A 22,196-nucleotide genomic window follows, 5' to 3' on the forward strand; every position below is an offset into this window, starting at 1 on the left:
AGACAAAATAAAGCTTATTTACCTCTATAAAATTAAAAAATACAACGTCCTTCTATTCTATTGCTATAAAATTTATAACGCAGAAACTTTCGTGGTAATAATTGATTAATATATACAATTGAACCAATAATTAGGAAGTGTTCAAAGCCACAATAGTTGAAAATCTCATTTACTTTATCATATTTAAAGTAAATATAAATAACTTTTGAACTTTTTTAAATTCATAATGATTGCATTTATTAATAATACAATGAGATCCAGAGTGGATTATGTGCAACGTATCTTTTTTCACATTATTAATTAGGGTGGTACAACTGAATGTTAAACTAGTTTTTTTTTGTAGACCTTACCTACTACAGCTAAATTGTTCTTATATACCAAATTTTAAATTACAATGCTTATGTTAATAATAATTTATAGAGAAGAGGAAGACTTGGGTATTTTAATATGAATAAGAAGAAGACCATTAAAAAGGTGGCTTGCTATAATCTTCACAACTGTGCTTTCATTCTTAACTCTTATGCAATGGAGTGCTTTCATCTCTCTGGAGGTATGATTCAGTGTGAAGTTAACTTCTGCTTTGATTTCAAATTCTAATCGATTCCTTTTCAATTCAAGTTGTAGATCACGTGTTTGTGTTTGTGTTTGTGCAGTAACATAATGTTTCAGCGTCACTTTTACTCTCTCCTCGATTCAAGCAATGGAATACTTTCGTCTCTGTGGAGGTATGAATCGGTGAAGTTAACTTCTTCTTTGATTTCAAATTCTAATCGATTCCTTTTCGATTCAAGTTGTAGATCACGTGTTTGTGTTTGTGCAGTAACATAATATGTTTCAGCGTCTCTTGTACTCTCTCCTCGATTCAAGCAATGGAATACTTTCATCTCTGTGGAGGTATGAATCGGTGTGAAGTTAACTTCTGCTTTGATTTCAATTTCTAATCGATTCCTTTTCAAACGAAGCTGTAGATCATGTGTTTGTGTTTATGTTTCTGCAGCAACTTAACGTTTCAGAATCTCTTGTGTTGAAGTCATGGATCGCCACTTCTTTCTCTCATCTCTCTCTAGTTGAAGCAGGTAACGTAATCTCACCTATGTTTCCTCTTTTTCCACTTCCAAATTAGTTAGATGTGAACTATGAACAGGATTCATACTCTGTTTTGTTTTCTAAACTAAAGTAGTATTATTGATTATGATTTATAATATTGTCACGGAAACTACTGTTCAGAACTAACTCTTTTTTTAATTTATAAATATTTTTCTTTACATTTAAATAATTTATATGTCGAGATCTCCATTAAAATAATATTTTATTTATAAAATAATTTATATGTGAGATCTGAAAAAATAATTTGCATTAGAAATAGTATGAGATCTGTGAAAACTGGGAATAAAAAGTAGTTCAAAATAGTGAGAATGGCTCAAGTGAGATGAGAAGGGTGAGAACTTATAAAGGTTGACTTGGACAAACAAAATAGACAGAGAAAATAAATAAGTCTAATAAAAATAATAAAACAAATTATTAGACCTAGAATAAATATAAAGATGGTTTAGTTAACAAAATTAAAAAAATAGCAGAATTTTTAATTTTTTATATTATTTAATTTAGACAACAGCTGAATCTTTCTTATTTTCCCATAAATTAGGACTTATATTTGCAGTTTTGTTTTACTTCACGTACTCTCTTTTTCTTCTAAAATAATGCAGTGATTTTTATAATTTATAATTTTGTTACGGAAACTAATCTTCATAAGAACTCCCTTTAATTTATACATAATTCTTTTTAAATTTAAACCATTTATATGGATAGAAGTTACATTAAAATAATAATTTTATTTATAAATAACTATTATAAACAACTTTTATTAAAAATACTCGAAAACTCAGTATAAACAACCACATGGACGATAGAGTTCAAAATGGGAATAGCTGGATGGGAGGGAAAAGTGAGATGAGAAGTTCCGAGGGTCATGGATGGATTTTTTTTAAAATTAATTTTAAATATAATAAAATAGATTGGATGTAAAATAAATATTCATTTAACTAAAGCAAATTAATTTGAATATTTTAGATTAATTTAAAATAGAATAATTTTTTTTTGTCAATTAGATTAAATTTGATGTGGGATCAACCTAATTGACTTGACGAGGAACTTATTCAATTCAGCTTAACATGGTTTCAACTCGATGTGGACTCGATGTATAAACAAAATATATAATATCTTGCTATGGAGCTCGTAAAGAGGTTGTAGATACGTCGTACGAACATCACATGGGGGACTGAAATAAAACTTAACTTGACTTGGTCCGATTTGATCGATCTGTCTTAATCTCACCTTAGCCTTACTTGACCTAGACCAGCTCAAACTCAACTCTGTCTAGGACCAACCTGACCCAATCCTAACCATACTTTGCCTGACTTGAACATAACACAACTCGGTTTAACTAGGACAAAGCGATTAGACTCGATTCGGTATGAACTGACTTGACTTGAGTTCGAGTTGAGTTGGCTTAACTCAGTCAACTTGGTCTAATCTTTCATGAATCCGACCTAGTGTTACCTTATTTGGGTCTAGCTGAACTTAGTTTTTCTTAAGCTAATTTAGGCATATCATAGTTTTGGATTTTCAAAATTAAAAGAACTATCTAATTTATATTTCATCAAAAGTCAATTAAATAGATTGAACTTAAAATGTAAAAATTTAAATTTAAATTTAAGATAAATATATTTAAATAGATATAAAATAATATAATTTTGAATAATTATAAATTGGATTTGTTATTGTAACCTAAAAACTTGACTTGAGAAACAAAATAGAGGGAGAATAAATTAATGAAATAAAAAAAGACACTTAAAATAAATAAATTTTTATTGTTATTAGTTTTTACTAACAGAAATGAAGACGCCTCGTTCATGTGTATTCTCATCTTTAACTTTTATCATTTAAATATAATTATGTTTATTATTAAAAATTAAAATATAGTTATATTTATTTTTAAAACTAAATATTGTAATTACCTAATGTATAAGTGTTTATTGAAGTAGGAAAGATGTTGGACATGTATGACAAATTTATTCACATTATTTCGATGACACACTCACACACAATGTATCAGTGTTTATATATATATAAATAAAATGAGCTGTACATTTATATTTTAATATTTTTATTTATTATAAATTTATAAATTTATAATTTTTAAATATAAACTTGTATATACATAAATATGACAACAATGTATCACTCGTATTTATTCTTTATTATACTAGGGTTAATTAATTTACTATTATCATTAATTTGTATAAGAACATATTTTTTATAACTATTTTTTGTCATATATTAATTAGACAAATTTATCCTTTAATAAATTAAATAAAATTTACTTAATAAAGAAGTAAGTATATAGTTTCTCTACAAAAAATAATTATATAATACATTTACTTTAAAATAATTATCGTACGTTTTTTAAATTATTGTTAGATAGTTATTTATTTTTATCGTAATAAAAAATACTGTTCATCCGTCTCTATATTACCATTGATAATATATAAGATGGATATTTTTCTTACACTATTTTTAAAAATATTTTTGTTCTTATTTATTTCGTAAATATATAAATCCTGTTAAAAATAAAGTGATAGTAATATCTTTTAAATTTTATAACTATTTTTATATATTAATGTATGTTTCCATAAAACCCTAAACCCTAAAACAATATAACTTTTAGTTTTACTATATTAGGTTTTTAAGCATTATAATACCCTGTTTTTATATCTCTTCACATTTAAAAATGATATTTAATAAAAATGCGGTAGAAACATGATCTATATTTCATATACCATTATCAATTCCGTAACATAACATAAATACTTTGCCAAATTCTCTTTAAGACATACATACCTTCTCCCTATATCTTCCTTTGTATACTGTATTTTGAAAATTTTGTAACACCTCCTTATTATAATATATATTTTTAGATTATACAATTGAGAAATGAGAAGATAATCCTGATCTAGAAATTATCTAAATTCATTGTTAAACATATTACAAAGAAGAAAATAAAACACTAAGAAAGCATTAATGCTCTTTTTTTCTAACACCTTTATCAAACTCTGAAACTTGATGATTTCTTCATGAACCTTGTGAATTTTTATAGGTTAATCTGGTCTTAGAATCTTAGAAAATATTCTAGTTTAGATTTTGTTAATAGAGTTTCCAACTTTCCATAATTCTTGGGTTTTGTTTCTAGTTTTATCCTGAACTATGTTTCTTCGTATTTTGAATAAAATTTTCTTCCAATTCTGTTTTTGAGATATTGTAGATTTTGTTCTCTAAGTCTTCTTCTTGAATCTCGTTTTCTGTTTAGATTAAAAAAGAACAACATGAACTTTCACATATTCACTCACTCGCAAAGGTAAAAACTTTCTTTAAACCATTTAGACAATCTACTCTTAAAACACAAAATTAACATAAATAATAATTAAACATAAATAAACCCAATTAAATAAATCTAAATTAAAATAATAGTTTTATCTATGATTACAATCCAAAAATTTATCATTAAAACTTTAAAGTGTAAATTAAATTATGATCGTTAATTCATACAATAACTTAATTCCTATAATCCACTATAATTTTGTTTTTTCATATTTGTAAATTTTATCTAAAAGTGCTATAATCTAAAAGAGTTGGTATAAATTAAAATAAATATTAATAAAATTAAACTTACAAAATATATATAATAATTTTATATATAATGCATATTTCAGTTCAAGCTTTGGTTAAATACATTTTTTACTTGTTCACTTTTTTTTTCTACTTAACAAATCTTTTGACATACTTGGCTCTCATTTAAGCACATGTTTGAATATATTTTTTTTAGGGAGTGTAAGATTTTTTTAAAATAAAATTATTTAAAATAACTATGGTTGACAAAATTATCTAAGTAAGAACATTTAAAAATTATTATCACACATAAACTTTTAAAACTAATGATTGAAGTTATTAGATTTATTTCTATTTCTATTGTGTGTCCAATAATTGATTATTTAAAATATAAAAAATTAAATCTAATTACTAAACCTAACATCATAACTTTTTTTTATGTAATTTTACTATAAAAGTGATGTACTGGAATATGTAATACAACAAAGGATGTTAAAATCTTTTGTTATCTAATATATGTAAATATAAACTCACTATAGAGTATTCATTTTCTCTAGTTCAGGTTAAAGAAAATTGCATTTGGTGGAACAAATTGATGGAGTGCCTATTGGGTTTTGCATCTTCCGTTTCAAGAGATTTAGTGTGTGGAGCATTAAATCAATTACGTTATCCTTGTTGTTTTAACAATTTCATAAAAAGCTTGAAGAAGAAGAGGGTGATTTGATTGTAACGAGAGATAGTGTCCAAAAATTTGTTACAAATGCTAAGAGACAAACAAGAAAGACCAGTGAAGTTGTTGACAAGTGGTTACAAGATGCTATCAATGATGTAGACAATGTGAATCAGTTATTGAAAGAGGCAAAAGCCAAAAAAATCTGCTGCTTTGGGCATTGTCCGAATTGGATTTGGCAATACCGTGTAGGAAAAAAGTTAGCAAATAAAAATGTGTACCTTGAAAAGTTCATCGCAGAGGGTAGAAAATATGTGCCATTTGATCGCATTTCTACACTTCCATCAGACACCCTTCATTTTCTCTCAGAAAAATGCATGACTTTTGAGAGTAGACAATCTGCATATGAGCAACTACTGGAAGCAGTAAAAAATAATAATATTGCCATGATTGGATTGTATGGAATGGGGGGTTGTGGTAAAACCACATTAGCAATGGAGGTTAGGAAGTTAGTAGAAGCAGAACATTGTTTTGAAAAAGTTCTTTTTGTATCTATTTCAAGTACAGTGGAAGTTCGAAGGATCCAAGAAAAAATTGCAAGTTCATTGCAATATACATTTCCAGAAACTGAAGTAATGGAGAGAGCCCAAAGATTGTGCTTGAGATTATGCCAGGAGAAAAAAATTCTTGTGATTCTAGATGATGTGTGGGAGAAACTTGACTTTGGTGGCATTGGGATTCCCTCCTCTGAACACCATAAAGGTTGCAAGATTCTCATTACCACTAGATCGGAAGAAGTTTGTACTTCAATGGATTGTCAAAGAAAGATTTACTTACCAATTTTAACGGATGAAGAAGCATGGAGTCTTTTCCAAAATAAAGCACTTATATCCGAAGGTACCTCTGATGCCTTAAGGCATATGGGAAGATTAATTTCCAAGGAATGTAAAGGATTGCCTGTTGCCATTGCAGCTGTTGCTAGTAGTTTAAAGGGAAAAAATGAGACAATATGGAGTGTTGCATTGAATAAATTGAGAAGTTCCAAGCCAATAAATATTGAAAGAGGTTTGATCGATCCCTACAAGTGCTTGCAGCTGAGCTATGATAATTTGGATACTAAAGAAGCTAAATCACTTTTTCTGTTGTGTTCTGTGTTCCCTGAAGATTTTGTAATTCCAGTAGGACATTTAACAAGATATGCAGTAGGATTAGGTGTAGTTGGAGAAACACACTCATATGAGGAGGCAAAGAGTGAAGTGATTGCAGCCAAAATTAAGCTCGTTAGTTCTTGTTTATTGTTGGATGAAGATAATGAACGTGTCAAAATGCATGATACAGTTCGCGATGTAGCCCACTTGATAGCAAAGAATGAGAATAAGATCATCAAGTGCGAAGTGAAAAAAGATGTGATTGTTGAACAAAATTCAGTAAGATATCTATGGTGTGTGAAATTTCCAAATGATTTGGACTGTTCCAATCTGGAGTTTTTATTCTTACGAACAAAATTGAAAGAATTTGATGGAATTTTCAAAAGAATGGGAATGCTCAAAGTTTTGATTCTTTTCAATGATGAGGATGGAATAACACCACCACTGTCAACAATGTCTTTAAAAACATTAACAAATCTTCGTTGTCTAGCCATTTTCGGTTATGAATTGAGCGACTTCTCATTTATAAGCTATATGAAGAAACTTCAAAGTATTTCGCTATTTAGTTGTTCATTGCCTTCATGTTCTGAATTACAAACCAACGTTGGAATTACACAAGTACCAACCATAAAATTGTTAGAGTTGAACAAATGTGACATTAAGGGGAAGAAGTTTGAAGTAATGAAAAGAACCCCTCTACTCGAAGAGTTGTACATTGTCGATATTGAAGGAGAATGGGATGCTAACAGTAAAGACAATATTGATTTCTTTAACACGTTTAGTGTCCCCCAAACACTTCAAAGTTATGGAATTGTATTAGGATCCCATAATTTTTATGATTATAATGTTAAAGAATTTTACTCTCATCACAGAACTTTATTACTTAACTATTTTAACATATCAAATGAGGTAGTTAAGAGTTTGGCAAAAAAAGCAAAGGATCTATTTATAGCCAATATTCAAGTAGGCACAAAAAATATCATCCCTGATATATTTCAAATTGAAGGAGGAGGTTTGGATGAATTGAATAACTTTGAGATACGAGATTCTGAAGAGATAGAGTGTTTGATTGACACTAGTAATCATTATAGTGAAGTGGTAACTCTCTTCTCCAAGTTGCATACATTGAGAATCCATAACATGGAAAATCTAAGAGCTTTATGGCATTGTTTTCAACCTACCAATGGGCCTTTTGAGAACTTAGAGAAGTTGTATTTAAGTGATTGTCCAAAGTTGACATCTCTCTTTGCTTATGTTGTGGCTCGACGTTTGGTACAATTGAAAATATTAAAAATAACAAGATGTGATGGACTTGAGCATATATTAGTAGATGATGACAAAAAAGAGAAAAGTCAAGGTGAATTTACCACTCATGTACAAACCTTCCAGAATCTTCAGGAAGTAAAGGTAAATAGTTGTAGAAAATTAAAGCATATATTCTTGGCCAACATTGTAAGAGGTTTAGCTCAATTGAAAGTGCTCGAGATTGAAGAATGTGACATGCTAGATCAAATATTTGGGGATATTGTTCCATTAACACACCATGATCAAAATGAAGAACTTAATGAAATTGTTGAGGAAGATAAGTATCCACATTTGTATAGAACTTCAATTCCATCAACATCTATTGTGAAACATAGCCCAGGTACATTTTTCCGTTTTCATTTCAAAATATGTTTAAGCATGTATTAGTAAGTCTACAAGTTATTTACAAGTTACATGAAAATTGTGAATCTGTTACATGAAAAATTGTGAATCCGTTATTGTATATGAAAAATTATGAATTTATTATTGTATATGAAAAATTTAAGCATATTAATTGTACATTGTTTCATCCTGATCATGATTTTTCATATATAAGGTTCAAACTGTTGACATTATTAATCTAGTTTTACTTGAACCATCGAAATTTGTTTTGGTCTAAATTAAAGACAATTATATTTGCTTCTTAAAATTTTGATATAATTTAGAATTATTCAAAGAAAATTATTTTGTATGATTCTTTTCATCATTATTAACCGATCATTTGATGCCTAAGATAGTGGTTTTAGTCCTTAAAAATTAATGTTTTAAAAAATCAAAATGCAACTTGCATAAGTAGCATATATATAATAAGTAGCATATATATAATGAACTCTAATATGTTGAACGATATTTTTTTTATTTATAATTGCTCCAGGAACTCTATCAAGCCTTGCAAGCCTTAGGATAAACAATTGTCCAAAGTTAGGCTCAATTTTTACAGCGTCTACAGCTAAGACCTTGACTTCTTTGGAAGAATTGATCATAGAAGAGTGCAGTAGTTTGAAGCATGTAGTAACTCATGAAAGGGTCAATCAAAATCATAAGGAAAATATTTTCGAGGATGACCATGACTTTCCTAGTGATATTTCAATCTTCCAGAGTTTGAAAAAACTACGTATCATTGGATGTGACTTATTGCAACGTATATTCTCTGTCTCTTTTGTAGGAGGCATGATGAAAATGAATGATATAAAAAGTGAAGAGGCTGATGATTTGAAATATTTTTCAAGTCGAAATAATTTTGGAGAAAGTTCTTGTCACCAAAAACAAAATAATACTCAAATTGAGCTTCCTGCTTTAGAAGTATTCAAATTTGATTGTAACCAGGGTAACACCATTCTAGATAACTATCATGTAAGATGTCCATCTTTGAAAACACTATCATTAGGTATTGGGATATTTATTGAGTTTTTCATGATAAATTGTTCAACAGATGCTTCGAAAGCTAGACATGGAGATTACATTTCAATCAAGGTATGATTACTTATCACTTGTTTTGCTTCTCTTTTCGTGTATTTAAAAAATTTCTCTAAAGATTTGAATTGCAAGATTTGTGGTAAAATGGAAAATGCTCTTACAAGCACTACGACATATTTGGTGACTTGAATTCATACCAAATGTGAACATGAATTTTTAATATCCAAGTATTGGGATAGATTATTTTGGGTACATTACTTTTGTGAAATTATTCTCTTTTCAACTTTCTCTTATTGGACTAAACAAAAAGTAATTTATTTTTATAAACAAACAAGTGAATATAAAAAATCAGTGGTATTTCTTAAAATTCTAATCTACACGAATAATATGTTAGAAATTAAATGCAATAGTAATTAGACATTAATTAGTTGGTGTAAGAAGTAACTTGGTGTATATATTGCAGATATCGAACTCAGATTTTGTTCCCGCAGTTGAAAGTGTTGAATATCTTTCAAAACAACCACAAGGTTTGACCTTGCTTATTATGCATAATATAAGAGAGATTGAACTGAAAGGCTTTGATAAGGTAAAGTACCTTTTTAAACCGTCCATTGCTTCATCATTGATGTTGGAAATCTTGACAATTAAGCAATGTCATGGACTTGAGCACATTATAGACATGGAGGATGAATATGGCAAAGAGAATTTGAATGCTATCTTCCCAAACTTAAGAGAGCTCTCCATACGTGATTGTGTCCAATTGAAATATATGTTTGGCCAATATCCTGTAGCTAATCAGGATTGCGAGGAGATTCATATTCATTTATCAACATTAGAAATATTTTCTCTTCATAATCTACCAAATTTTGTTAGCATTTGTGCTACCAACAATCTCATTGTGACATGGCCATCTTTGAAGGAATTTGAGTGTCATGAATGTTCCTATCCTTTTTATGATTCTATTAGTTGTTTGACAGCTCCTACGGATTCAAGAGGGCTTATTAGTGTAAGTAGGAAAGTAGTCTTGTCTTTATTTTTATAGTTATTAGTTATTTGTTCCTTTTTTGTTTGGATTTTTTTTATATTTCCTATTAATGTCTTGCAGGATTCAAAAGGGACTCAGAACCATTTCCTCACTTTGGAAAATCTATCCATAAGAAATTGTGAAGTAGAAGGTATTTTTTGTCTTAATGGACATGGAATGATTGGGCAACAAATGAGTTTAAGGTTAAAGGATTTGTTGTTGGAAAATCTACCTCAAATGACTTATATTTGGGTGGCTTCCAAGAATTCAGTTAATCTCCAAAATCTCACTACATTAATAATAATGGGATGTGCAAAATTGAAAGTAATCTTTCCTCCCTCTATTTTAAGAAGCTTAACAAAGTTGAAGTGTCTAAGCATAAAAAAATGCATGGAATTGAAGCAGATTGTTGGATGTGAACAAGGAGATCCAAAGAATTATGTTACCTTCTCAAATCTTGAAAGATTAGAAATAATTGGATGTGCAAAATTGGAAAAAATCTTTCCAAAGTATGTTTTAAGATGTCTACCAGAGTTGAATACTGTGAAGATAAGAAAATGCAAGGAATTAAGACAAATCATTGAAGAGGATGTGAAGGATAAAAAATTGTCACAAGCTAAAAAGAGTTATTCTCAACCATGCTTCCCAAAACTAGAAGCATTGTATGTTGAACATTGCCACAGGCTAAAAAGAGTTATCTCTGGATCTACATCTAATGACCTTCCCAATCTTTATCTTTTGATCATAAGTGGAGCCTCTGAACTAGAAGAGCTTGTTGGATGTGAACAAAGACAAGGTGATGAGATAGGAAAGACAAAAGTTGAGCTTCCAAGACTGAAAGTTTTAATATTTATGCATCTCTCAAACTTCAGTCAAGAGATTGAATTGCCCAATTTAAAGAATAGTGTTGTCTACGAATGTCCAAAACTCTCTTTGACTCCAACAACTACTTTTGAGAAGCTCAAGAAAATTTTTCCTTATAAAGGTAAATACTATACAATCTTCAAATATAACCAAGAACTTGTTAATAGTTCATAGAATATGATCAATTTCCATATGCCATTGGCATGATTTGAGACAAATTTACCCTCAACTTCACCTAAAGAAAATATATTTACAAATTAACTATTTCACTCAAATTTCCAACCGAGTATTCACTAGAAGTTTTTAAATAAACACATTAAATTATTATTTTCTGCAAGTATTTTTTTTAATTTTAAGCTCTAACAATTTTAGTTATGAAGAACATTTATAATGAAAACACTTTATTTTGATGGGTGATAAAAAAAATTCCTATCATAAAACTTTTTAAATCATTTTTTATTTTAATTGTAATGATATAATGATCCATCATGGAAAGCTGAGGTTTCTTTTTGTTATGTCTTTGATTGTCACGTGAATTCCTTAACATATAATTTTCTTGTACAGATTTAAAAAACACAGGACTTTTTGAGTGGGACATTAGGGACTTGATGGAAGATTTAGATGAAGATTCTAGTATTAGTAGCAGTGATTTCACTTCATCACAGGTCAGAACCAATCAATCTATGAATCTAAGTACAATTTATAAAAAGTTTGATAACCTTTTTCACTCATTATTAGGATTTTTTTAATTTAAACTTACGTGATGGAAAAAAAATAAGATTTGAGATTTTAAATAAGTACCTGAATCATAAAAGTAAGAAATTGTTTTGTTATCTCCAAAATATATATTTTTAAATGAAATAAAATATTACACTTAAAAAAATTATTAACTAGTAACTAATAATTTTAGTGAAAAAATAATTAATTAAATTAAATATTATTTTATAGACTAATAAAATTATTGATATTATTATAATTTTTAATATTAATAAAACTTATAAACTAATTTTTAAATAAATATCTAAAACTAGTTTATAAATTTTATTAATATTAATATAAATTATATTAGATAATGTCAGCCTATGTCAACTAATTAAGAATCAACTTGAAACTAAAATTAAATATAAAGAAGAAGGAAGTATAGTCACAATGAAAGTTACTTTACTAAACTTAGCTTTAGCATTGTAAAGTGTATTATTGAAACTGACAATATTTATTGAAAAAGTTCTAGCATTAGTGAGAGACTAGCAATACCAACAACTATTTAAGAATTTAAAAGTCCATTTCTAATTTGTATGGTAAATTTTTTTGCATGAAATACCTTAGCATATAAGTGCACTATATAATTACTAAACCTAAAAATGAATTGTGTGATATTAAGAGTAATATGCACTAGAAGAAACAATAGTAACACAACCACTAAAAATTCTCCAACTAGTATTATACCATCACATGATGTATATTAAAAATAGTGGTTCTTTCAAACTTTATAAACTCTCACTCAATCGTATTTTCTTAATTTGTGAAAAGGATATTGGAAACATAGGAAATAAGAGCATTGAAGAGGGGGCTTCAGTTGAGGGTGTTAAGACAAAACATTTGTCAACTAGTGTTGAAGACATTAGCATTGGAAGTGGTGTTGCAACTCACATTGAATCTGGTGGTGTGGACATACTTGCACAACATTCCAAGGTTGTTGAACAAGATGATAAGATGAATGAAGGCAAGGCAAGAATCATGCCAAGCCAAGAAATCCAAGTAGAAGAAGGGTTGAATCTATTGGACAAACAAGAGGGTACATATTGTTTCTAACAACAATGTTGAAATTTCTCCAGGTTTTTTATTTCTTCTTTTCTTGTTTCAATCCTATATTTTCATAACACTCACTCAAACTTTCTACAACTTCTGCAGATATTCGTACAAGATTGGAAGCATATAGACATTTTGTGGATATGGATGATGCACAAATTGCTCTTCTAGTGGAGGCAATAACAACATATCCTCATCTTTGGAATGCTTGCGAAAAGTTTAGTGAGCGCTTTCAAGCTTGGAGGTTGAAAATTTTAGCAGATATGTTGTTATTCCTTCAGAAGGAAAATGTCGATATTGTTATTCCTCAAAGAGAAAAAGTGTTCCATAAACTATGCGATGAAGCTGTTGAAATTGGATTTGAGATTTCATGGGTAGATGAAATGCGTCAACATGTTTTGACGAGGGATCCTAAGCTGAGAGAAGACATTACAAAGAGACAAATGGATGAGAATCCTAAGAGGTATGATCATTTAACTCTTGACTATGTAATGTAAAGAATTAATGAAATAAAGAATCTTAAATGACTTTGTTAATGCCCAAATAAAATGTATAAGTTTTTTTGTGAATTTGAAGTTATATCTCTATGTTGGTTGTGTGGATTTTCTCTTTTTGTTTATATATACATTGTGGTGGTATTTGCAATTCTTACAAGATTGATACCATTAATTTCTAAGTTTTCTACTCTTTGGGATGCATAAAGCGAAAAATTTAATTTTGGTACACAGGTCTAGTAGTATGGACGTCGTAGATTCCCAGCCTATTGAACAAGATGATGGGCTTAATAAAAATTGCAAAAGAACTTTTGTACGTTTGAAGACCCAAAATGTTAATAGTAGCTTCGAAAAAGGTGAAATAAGTGTTGTTTCTAATGACCGCATTGTGGCTACAAGAAATGAAGAACCAGATAGGGAATTTGTTGCAAAAGTTTCCACTTCAGAAATACCAAGAACAACAACATCATTAACAAACTCACAACCAGTTGAAAGTCTAACTCCAAGTTATTTGAATATTCATGTGCGTGAAATACACTCAAATGTGAGTCTAACAAATATTTTTCCAAGTATTAGATGAAATAAAAGTATTGAGACTATAATGATTTTACACGTGTTTATTACTTTGTTTAGGCATTAAAGGACAAACAGCGGATTAGCGAACCGTGTTTGATGAACCAACAAAAGCCACTTGGAGAAATTGTAAGTAGGCACAAAATTCCTCAGGTAAATGGCAAACAAAATAAAATTGCATTAGAACCTCTTCAAAACAAATTTTGTTGGCAAACATGTTGTCATTTTCAAAATAAAATTGCGCACAAGAAAGCTACATTTTTTGTTTTTTGTAGAGTATTGAACAAGTTGTTGTAGAGGAAACCATAGCAAAGAACACCATGGCAGCTTCATCAATTCCTTCTGAATCCGCAGGCCCACAGTTGGACCAAATATTTACTTTCCAAAGTAAATCAAATCCACATGTGAGTTTATTTTATCAACATAGTTTCAACATTTTTTATCAGCATAAAAATGATGTTACCATTTTGATTTATCATTTGTTGAAAGATTGGAATTAAAAAACAAAAAGTACTGGATTTGAAGTTGGAATTTAAATTTAATGAATTTGTTACCATCACACTAATGATTTAACTTCTACTTCTTGCATTTCTATGATTTTATCAAAAATGGTTTTAAGGAACACAATGCTTTGTAACTATCGTGTCTTGGTGCTAACATATTTTCTGTTATATTTTCTTCTTATTCCTCCAAGAGTGAAATTAGGAATAGCCAAACTAAGACACGCACGGCTAAAACAAGTGAAGGTCATCGTAAAATTAATCAAGACTTTGGGACCAATGATATTTTGAGTTTATTTGCACCTGTTGATGTGGGGAAAGAGGGTGAAGATAACATAGTTGGAAAGACCCTTGTTGAGTTGGAAAAGTATATAAAGATGTCTTTGAAGGACATAGTTACCTCTGAGACTAACAGCCTTCGCCTTTTGTCTGCTCTTAATTTCTTGTTCAACCTTCCTTTCGAAGATGTAACTCTATCAAATGGACTCAAAGATATTATAGGCACTATGCAACAAGAGTTCCTAAGCATTGTATACTCCTTTAAGCAAGGCTTTGCTACCACTGAGAAGTTGGCAGAACTTGAAGCTCGTGGGAATGATTTGTCCATTACTCTTGTTTCCAAAATTTCTAAGGCAGAGAATTTATACGATGAAGCTCAACTGAAGAAAGTAGTTTTGAAGGAACAAATCAATAGGTTGAAGGAAGAAATAAAACTTTGTGAGGCTGCCTTATCATCTTTGGAGGAGGAAAAAAATAAATGCATTGAGGGAACTGTAGGGTACAAAATGGAGCTTCAAAATGTGAGGAAAGACATGTCTCAAATGGTGGAAGATCAAAGAAAAGTTCAGAAAGAATTGTTTGAGGTGGCTTACAAATGGTCAGTTCTGTGTAGTCAATATGAATACAATCGCATGGCTACTAGAAATCCCTAATAAGAGTTTTCGTTGTTCACTATTGTTAAAGACCAAATTGTTCATTACTCAAAAGGAAGACTTGTGACTATATAGTGTTTACTCTTGTTTTTCCTGGTAGTGTATGCTTCAATTTTTCATGTATAACTTCCTCTTAAATTAATTTAATGTGCACTCAACCCATCAACCACATCCACTCATCAAATAGTTTCAATTTACTTTCTAAATTTTGATTATTCTATTTTGTTGTATGTTTGTTATCTTATTTGTTTTTGTGTAAGAGGTTGCTCTTGGTGAGAGATAAAGACAAAACAAGTGTTATAAAAAAAAAAACTATTTGTTCTTTTATAATCTGTAGTGAAGTGATCAAATGTCTTTTTTTCTTCAAAATTACAGAAACCATTTTTTTTCTATTCTCTTCCTTCAATGAATGCCATTGTCATTTTGTCTCATTAGCATAATAATATTGAGTCCTATTAGTGTGTGACTGGAAAGCATTTAAGGGATAAAAATTATGAGCATTCATGTTTGAGAGAAAAGAAAAAGGAGTTGCATTGAGTGCTACATTAGCCCATTTTGGCATTCCTCTTTCTTCTAATGCCTCAATGTCTTATATTCAACATTCCACTATCTTACCATATGCAACCAAAATTATCTTTATGCTCTACAATAATAAACTCAACAAAATTATAGGAATCCAAAAGGTTCAAGTCCTACATTAAATTAAAAAGGAAGAAAGTAATATATACTATTTACTTTTGATTTGTAGTTATTTTTTTATTGATTGATCTATAATTTTATTTTCAAAAATTGTTTTTAATCCTTTTTCGGTGATAATTTTAATCTTTAAAATAAATATCTTGTTAAAACAAATAATTATAAGATAAAAATGTTGGGATACTTTAAAATGAAATGTTTTGATTAAGGAAAAAAATTGTTCTAATTTTTTTACATTGCTTACATTATTTTAAATTTTTTGAGTGATTGTTTTACTTTTCGTTTTAAAGATTTATCGATTAATCTTCACTCCTTTAAGCTTTAAAAAGTTTAAAAAACTTTTGTTCTGTTTATATATATATATATATATATATACTTATTGTGATGATATATGCAATTCTTATAATATTGATACCATAAGTTTCTTAATTTTTTTTTCTTTAAAGCGAATAATTTAATATAGTAATGTGGACATGGTACTAGATTTCCGACAAGGTGATTATATAATTCAGGCAATTGCTTCCTGCATCATATCACTGCACCCAATTTTAACGGAAAAGATAAAAATATCTTTAATGTATTATTTTTTATATTACGGATTTTTTTATCTGGAATGAGTTTTTGATTTTTATTTCCGAATTTTTATATCCGAAACACAAAAAACTCTTCCGGATATATTTTTCTGGAATGTATTATTTTTTATTTCGGATTTTTATTTTCAAAATAAAGGTTATTTTTGGAATTTTTTAAATTGTGTTGGGTGCAGGTTGGAAAATGTTAGGGTGTAGGAAGAATTTGCCTATAATTCACAGCTTTGACTTACTTTGTTCAAAATCACAATTGGAGAAGAGACTATTGACAATCCAAGGATTAAAAATTATGAAAACAATCTAAAAACAAGATTGATATCAAGTGTAACATTTTCCACTTATTTTAAATAATAAAGAGTAAGAAAATTTTCTGTTCATTTGTACATATAAAGTTTTTGGGATAATATTATTTTCACAAATTGGACAATGTACCTTAATTAAATTAATAAAGATTTGAATTATTTACCATGAATAAATTCTAGAGAGATAGGACATGTAATAAAAATAATGTACATCGTATCTACTTTTGTATAAAAGTTAAATATACAATAAAAGATTTGGTGTAATATACATGAAAATACTTTAATGTCAATAGTCTCTTCTCCAACAAAATATTTACAACAAAATAAATTAAATGTTTTTTTGTATTTTCGTACTTTGTATTCTATATATATTCTTAGGTGGTATATTTCAATATACAATTTTTTCTTATAGATTTTTCTATCTTTGTTTCATCTCTCTTCTTCTATCCCTAATTGAACAACCATCATGTGTGACTAATTTTATCTTTTGGGATTGAGAGTAATATGTTTAAAGATGATATCTAAATATAATATTTTGTTCTTGATTGATGATTGGTATTATTATTTTGTTTGTAATGCTTCGTTTACCATGATCTAGAATTTTAGATTTGACTGGAAAGTACTTCTAAGTTTTTAACCAAATGATAATGCTTAAAATATTTGAATGTTGAGAACAAATTTGAAATGTTAATTGCTCTGATCCTAATGATGAGAAGTTTTTATAAGTATGCGAGGAATCGATATTTAAGAAACAACTTAATAATTTATATGCGAGGAATCGATATAAATGATTTTTATATGAACATTCATATCAATCAAAGGATACAATATTGTCATGGTAATCAAGATATAAACGAGTGAGAAAGATAAACACAGCAACAAACTCTTTAAAACTTATTAAATTCTTGGCAAACGTACCATTTGAATTTATTAGAAGATAAATACATTCCTTTTTACTTTACACACAATTTCGAATTTTAGCACTCAAATCCTTAATTGAACGATATAGATTGGTTTTTGTCAGTGGTTGAATGATGAGAATTTGAGTACAGGAAAAAGAGTCTATCACGCATCAAAGAATGTTGCAAAAATAGTTCTAGTAATTCAAAGTAAACCCTTTTGTCCATGTACACATTTATAAAGCTAATTCTAGTTCCCATGTTCAAACTTTTACCAGGAATTGGTAGCTATATAACTGGAAAGGAATGTGAATAGGGTTTTATATGAGGTCTTAGGTTGGCAATATGAGAAGCAAATGCATGGTTGAAAGTGTTCACAAACCTGCAAGTTTAGTTCCTAAGTTTCTAGGCTGCAATTTCAGTAGAATAGGCACAGTATGAACTCTGTTGTGATACAACTTTAAAAGTATTTAAACCTTACAACTTTGTCAAGTGTTCAGTTTTTAATTCCTATAAAGACAATGTCCCCAGAGGAATTTCTCCATGTATTCTTAGGTAATTAGCATACACCTTCCACCGGGTTGTTGGAACAATGAAATCATATCAGAGGAACTATATCCACCCTTACATATCAAGACAAAAGTATATTTATGCAGCCAAGCATATGTCACAAATTTCTATGGAAACATAAGGTTGTACATGAAAAGAAAGAAAAAAAAGACAGTTCTAAAATACGAAACTTCTTCTCTTCTAGGAAATAATGAAAAAAGGATGGACATGGTGGTAACACTCTTCATATGAGACATCTAAGTCTTGCAAATGTGAGATAACCTGTGTGACCTCTAGCTTCACCACATGGTCTAGCCATAACAGATGAAATAGGACTACGGATCACATTACCACCATCTGAACACTGTCTCCTCTTGCAAGGAAGTGAATCATTGGAGCCATCTCCATTCCTCTGGGTGCTTTCCAGTTTCTCTTCTCGGACTTCGTATGTTCGGAAGAGTACCTCAAAAGTCCTTATATCTTTTACATATGACAAACATTTACAGAGGAATTCTGTCAGTGCTTTTACTAATAAACATTAGTTCCATAGATTATCAGAGAAAGCACCAAAAGACAAAGCAAAATAGTAGTTCAGCAGCTCAAGTACAAGATCTTCCTGAGCTTCTCTTCTCAAAAGTAGAAGCTGCCAAAAGATTCTACTTTCATTTTTAAGAGCTTTTTCTTTCAAAAGATTGTGTTGGACAAACTACTTTTCAGGAGAAGCTGTACCCAAAAAACGTTGGGCCAAATGCTACCTAAAAAGAAAATATATAGATAATGACAGAAAGAATAAAACTATACTGCACCAGTGAAGCTGATTTGAAGCACTTCACATGAACGTTGAACTTGTTCAATGCATGGGGAGAATGAACACAATGTGCCATCTTGTTTTAACATTTTTGCAGCTGAAGGAATAGCTAGCCAAGGTTGAGGTAGATCCAAAAATACCGCGTCAGCGGAGCCAGTGAACTCATCTGGAAATCCCTCACCCTGAATGTCCCTGACTCCCACAGTGACTAAGCTGCTAAGACCAGTCCTCTCAAAATCATCCCTGAACAAAAGGAAAAATAAAATATAACAGGAATGATTCTCCATTACATTTTAAATAAAAAGCAGTATGAAATATATCTTGATAAAGACCATCCTAAGTGAATTCTCTCACACGTACAAACAAAGACAAAGATACCATATTTACTATAAGATCTCTATTTAATGTTTTATCAACTCCTCCATCAAAAGATGAGTACTGGTAAATAAGCTTGTACTTGAGTATCATCATTCAAAAACATGACTATTTGTTCGCCAAAAATATGGTTTAAAATTTCACCAGCAAGACAACAACAAAACACAATCTACAGCTATTAAATATAAGGCCTTGATGACCTTGATGAAAGTTAAAGACACAGGCATCAAATTAACAGATGGACACAATATTTAAAGAGGCAATCTAAGTAGACTTTCTTCCTTGTTACCTAGCTGATCCGGCTCTTTGCTCATGGAAATCAAATGTATAGACATGTCCAGTAGGAGCCACTGCCCTTGCAAGTGAAGTAGTTAATGATCCACTTCCAGTTCCAGATTCAAGAACCAAGCAACCAGGAACAATCTCCAGGTACATGACAACAAAGCTAATATCAGCAATATATAGAATCTGAGTCCTGTGGCTTAAAACAAGTGTCCACAATTCTGGTGTAGGAGCCAACAAGTACACAAAACCACCCTTGTTGCTGAATATTTTGGAGCCAAATGGCTTTCCAAGCCACTCTGAATGCTTAAAAACACCAAATCGGTTCTGCAGGACTGATCCCTCAGACACTGTAACAGCCTTCATGTTGTCATGCCTTTCATAAACAATAACCAAATCACCATTACTGATTGTCCGATTAAACGAAAACTTTCTTGCAGGATCACTGGCCAGCATCTTATCAGTATTCAAATCCATCGGTCCACTCAAAAAGAACAAGTACCAGCTAACCAAATCTACAAAGAAGCAAATGATCCATGAGTACATGTTGTGGGAATAGAACTAGAAAACTACATAAATTTCTGAATTTACTCGGTCTTTTGTATTCAATATTTATTTCTCAAGCATACAATACTACTGACACAATCCCCAGGAACAATAAAAGTAGATTGCATAACTGGGACATGTTGGGTAAATAAAATCAATGAAAGTAAAAAAAATAAAAAAGGATATCATTATTATAACATCCAAGCATAAGTACAACACTGGCATACATACATTTTCCCATAAACACAAAAAATAGATGGAATCATAACTAGGAAGCTCTTCTCAATCCCAATACTTGTTCTTGTACATACATTTTCAGAAAAAAAAAATCAGTATAAGTTGTAAAGCATACAAAATAGAAGAATAAAACCCAGCAAAATATCGCAAATTCCAACACTTTGTTCCTGTAAAATTTAAGTAAAGCACACCCAAAATTGCATCAGAAATTTCTAGCAAAACCCAAAGTAAGAAGCAGAAAAGAAGAAACCAAAAAAAGATCACAAATTCCAAACAGTTTCAAATAAAATTTAAAAGGCATCAAGTTGTTTGCTATCAGAAAGTTGAGTGAGATAATGTCTTACAATTCTTTCTCCTTCGAATTAGGAAAGTGGGTGTGAAGGGTTCAAGACCAGACTTTGAAAGCTTAAACCTTGATGCGAGGACATGGAAAGCACCAGAGGAGAAAAACTGTAACAACGCGCGGTTTACTGAAAAGAAAAAAACTCCAAAATGATAGTTAGAAATTATAGGGGTGCAGGAAGAAAAAACATACTAAAATGATATTCAAGACGTTGGGCTACTAGTAATGGTTTACAAAGAGTAACTATTTTTTGGCAATTTCTCCCTCCACCATATCAATTTCAGCATGCACCCAATCAGTTATAGAAAATGACAAAAATACCCCTCCTTAAATGACGAAAATAATCTTATACAAAAATGGAAAAAATTATTTTTGAAACTTTTATCTGAAATATTTTGGATTTCAATTTTCGGAATATATTTTTGAATTCTGAAATTTTTTATCCAGAATTAGTTTTGTGTTCAGAATTTTTATTTTATATAATGTATTTTTTATTTCTCAATTATAATTATTATTTTGGATTTTTAAATTTGGAATAAGGGTAGTTTTAGAAATTTAAAAAATTGATATGATGGAGGTTAAAATTGATATGGTGCAGGAGGGTAGTTTTGAAAATTTAAAAAATTGATATGGTGGAGGTTAAAATTGATATGGTGCAGGAAGAATTTGCCCTATTTTTTGCACCACATTGTTTCCATGTTCACTCTCATAAGGAGGTGTTGAAAAGGTTTAAAATGGCCATATTTATGGACTAGTTTTCATATGCTAATGCAAACCCATGCATATGAAGAGGTTCTTATATTTTTTTTTTCTATTACCCAACTTATGATTTTTGTATTAGGGTTAGTAACTAGGAATAAAACCAGAAATAAATTGTTTGATCAATTTCATAAAAAACTTACCATCTACCAAAATTTAAAAAAAATATATTTATTTTGTTACCAAAATAATATTGTGTGTAAGATATCTTATAATTATATTTTTAAAAAAAATTAATTTAAATGTTATTTTTCTAGATGATAATAGCTAAAAACTATTTAAGAGTAATTTTTAAATTGAAACTAGAGATGTACTAAAAGCAAATTTGGATACATATGAAAAAATATTTGTTTTATTTTTTCAAGGCTTATATAGTCATGTATTTGGGTCTATAAAAGTATGTTAAAACA

The 22,196-nt window shown here is 29.6% G+C and overlaps 2 protein-coding genes across 4 annotated transcripts; one reads left to right on the forward strand and one right to left on the reverse strand.

The window, feature by feature from the left end:
• The first annotated feature begins 417 nt into the window (after positions 1-417).
• On the forward strand, positions 418-15,499 carry LOC137828172 (uncharacterized). 3 transcript variants are annotated; one of them, XM_090297547.1, is made up of 15 exons: positions 418-550; positions 654-725; positions 821-894; positions 998-1,076; positions 5,223-8,128; positions 8,663-9,261; positions 9,668-10,210; positions 10,310-11,213; positions 11,657-11,757; positions 12,623-12,887; positions 13,004-13,364; positions 13,630-13,939; positions 14,029-14,121; positions 14,244-14,372; positions 14,663-15,499. In XM_090297547.1, exons 5-15 carry the CDS (start codon positions 5,713-5,715, stop codon positions 15,398-15,400), a joined length of 6,459 nt encoding a protein of 2,152 aa, XP_090153673.1. In that variant the 5' UTR covers positions 418-550; positions 654-725; positions 821-894; positions 998-1,076; positions 5,223-5,712; the 3' UTR covers positions 15,401-15,499. The 3 variants fall into 3 exon arrangements, with proteins under 3 accessions (XP_090153673.1, XP_090153674.1, XP_090153675.1); XM_090297548.1 differs by having other exon boundaries at positions 13,630-13,918; XM_090297549.1 differs by lacking the exons at positions 13,630-13,939; positions 14,029-14,121; positions 14,244-14,372; positions 14,663-15,499 and having other exon boundaries at positions 12,623-12,927; positions 13,004-13,139.
• Positions 15,500-18,490: 2,991 nt separating this feature from the next.
• Positions 18,491-21,214, reverse strand: LOC137829698 (S-adenosyl-L-methionine-dependent methyltransferases superfamily protein). The gene is made up of 4 exons (XM_068636583.2): positions 21,029-21,214; positions 19,909-20,416; positions 19,243-19,487; positions 18,491-18,916 (listed from the first exon to the last, which is right to left on the reverse strand). Exons 2-4 carry the CDS (start codon positions 20,376-20,378, stop codon positions 18,681-18,683), a joined length of 951 nt encoding a protein of 316 aa, XP_068492684.2. The 5' UTR covers positions 20,379-20,416; positions 21,029-21,214; the 3' UTR covers positions 18,491-18,680.
• Between the last annotated feature and the right edge of the window lie 982 nt (positions 21,215-22,196).

The sequence above is a fragment of the Phaseolus vulgaris genome, chromosome 11, assembly GCF_051622355.1.
Source record: "Phaseolus vulgaris cultivar YP4 chromosome 11, ASM5162235v1, whole genome shotgun sequence".
Taxonomy (NCBI): Eukaryota; Viridiplantae; Streptophyta; class Magnoliopsida; order Fabales; family Fabaceae; genus Phaseolus; species Phaseolus vulgaris.

Coding starts and splice junctions, on each gene's coding strand:
- LOC137828172 (XM_090297547.1), top strand. CDS start 5,713: ATGACTTTTGAGAGTAGACAATCTGCATATGAGCAACTACTGGAAGCA. Junction 13,365..13,629: donor ATGGATGAGAATCCTAAGAG/GTATGATCATTT, acceptor TTTGGTACACAG/GTCTAGTAGTATGGACGTCG. Junction 13,940..14,028: donor TGCGTGAAATACACTCAAAT/GTGAGTCTAACA, acceptor TACTTTGTTTAG/GCATTAAAGGACAAACAGCG.
- LOC137829698 (XM_068636583.2), bottom strand. CDS start 20,378: ATGGATTTGAATACTGATAAGATGCTGGCCAGTGATCCTGCAAGAAAG. Junction 19,488..19,908: donor CAAAGAGCCGGATCAGCTAG/GTAACAAGGAAG, acceptor CCTTTTGTTCAG/GGATGATTTTGAGAGGACTG. Junction 18,917..19,242: donor GCTTCAAATCAGCTTCACTG/GTGCAGTATAGT, acceptor CATATGTAAAAG/ATATAAGGACTTTTGAGGTA.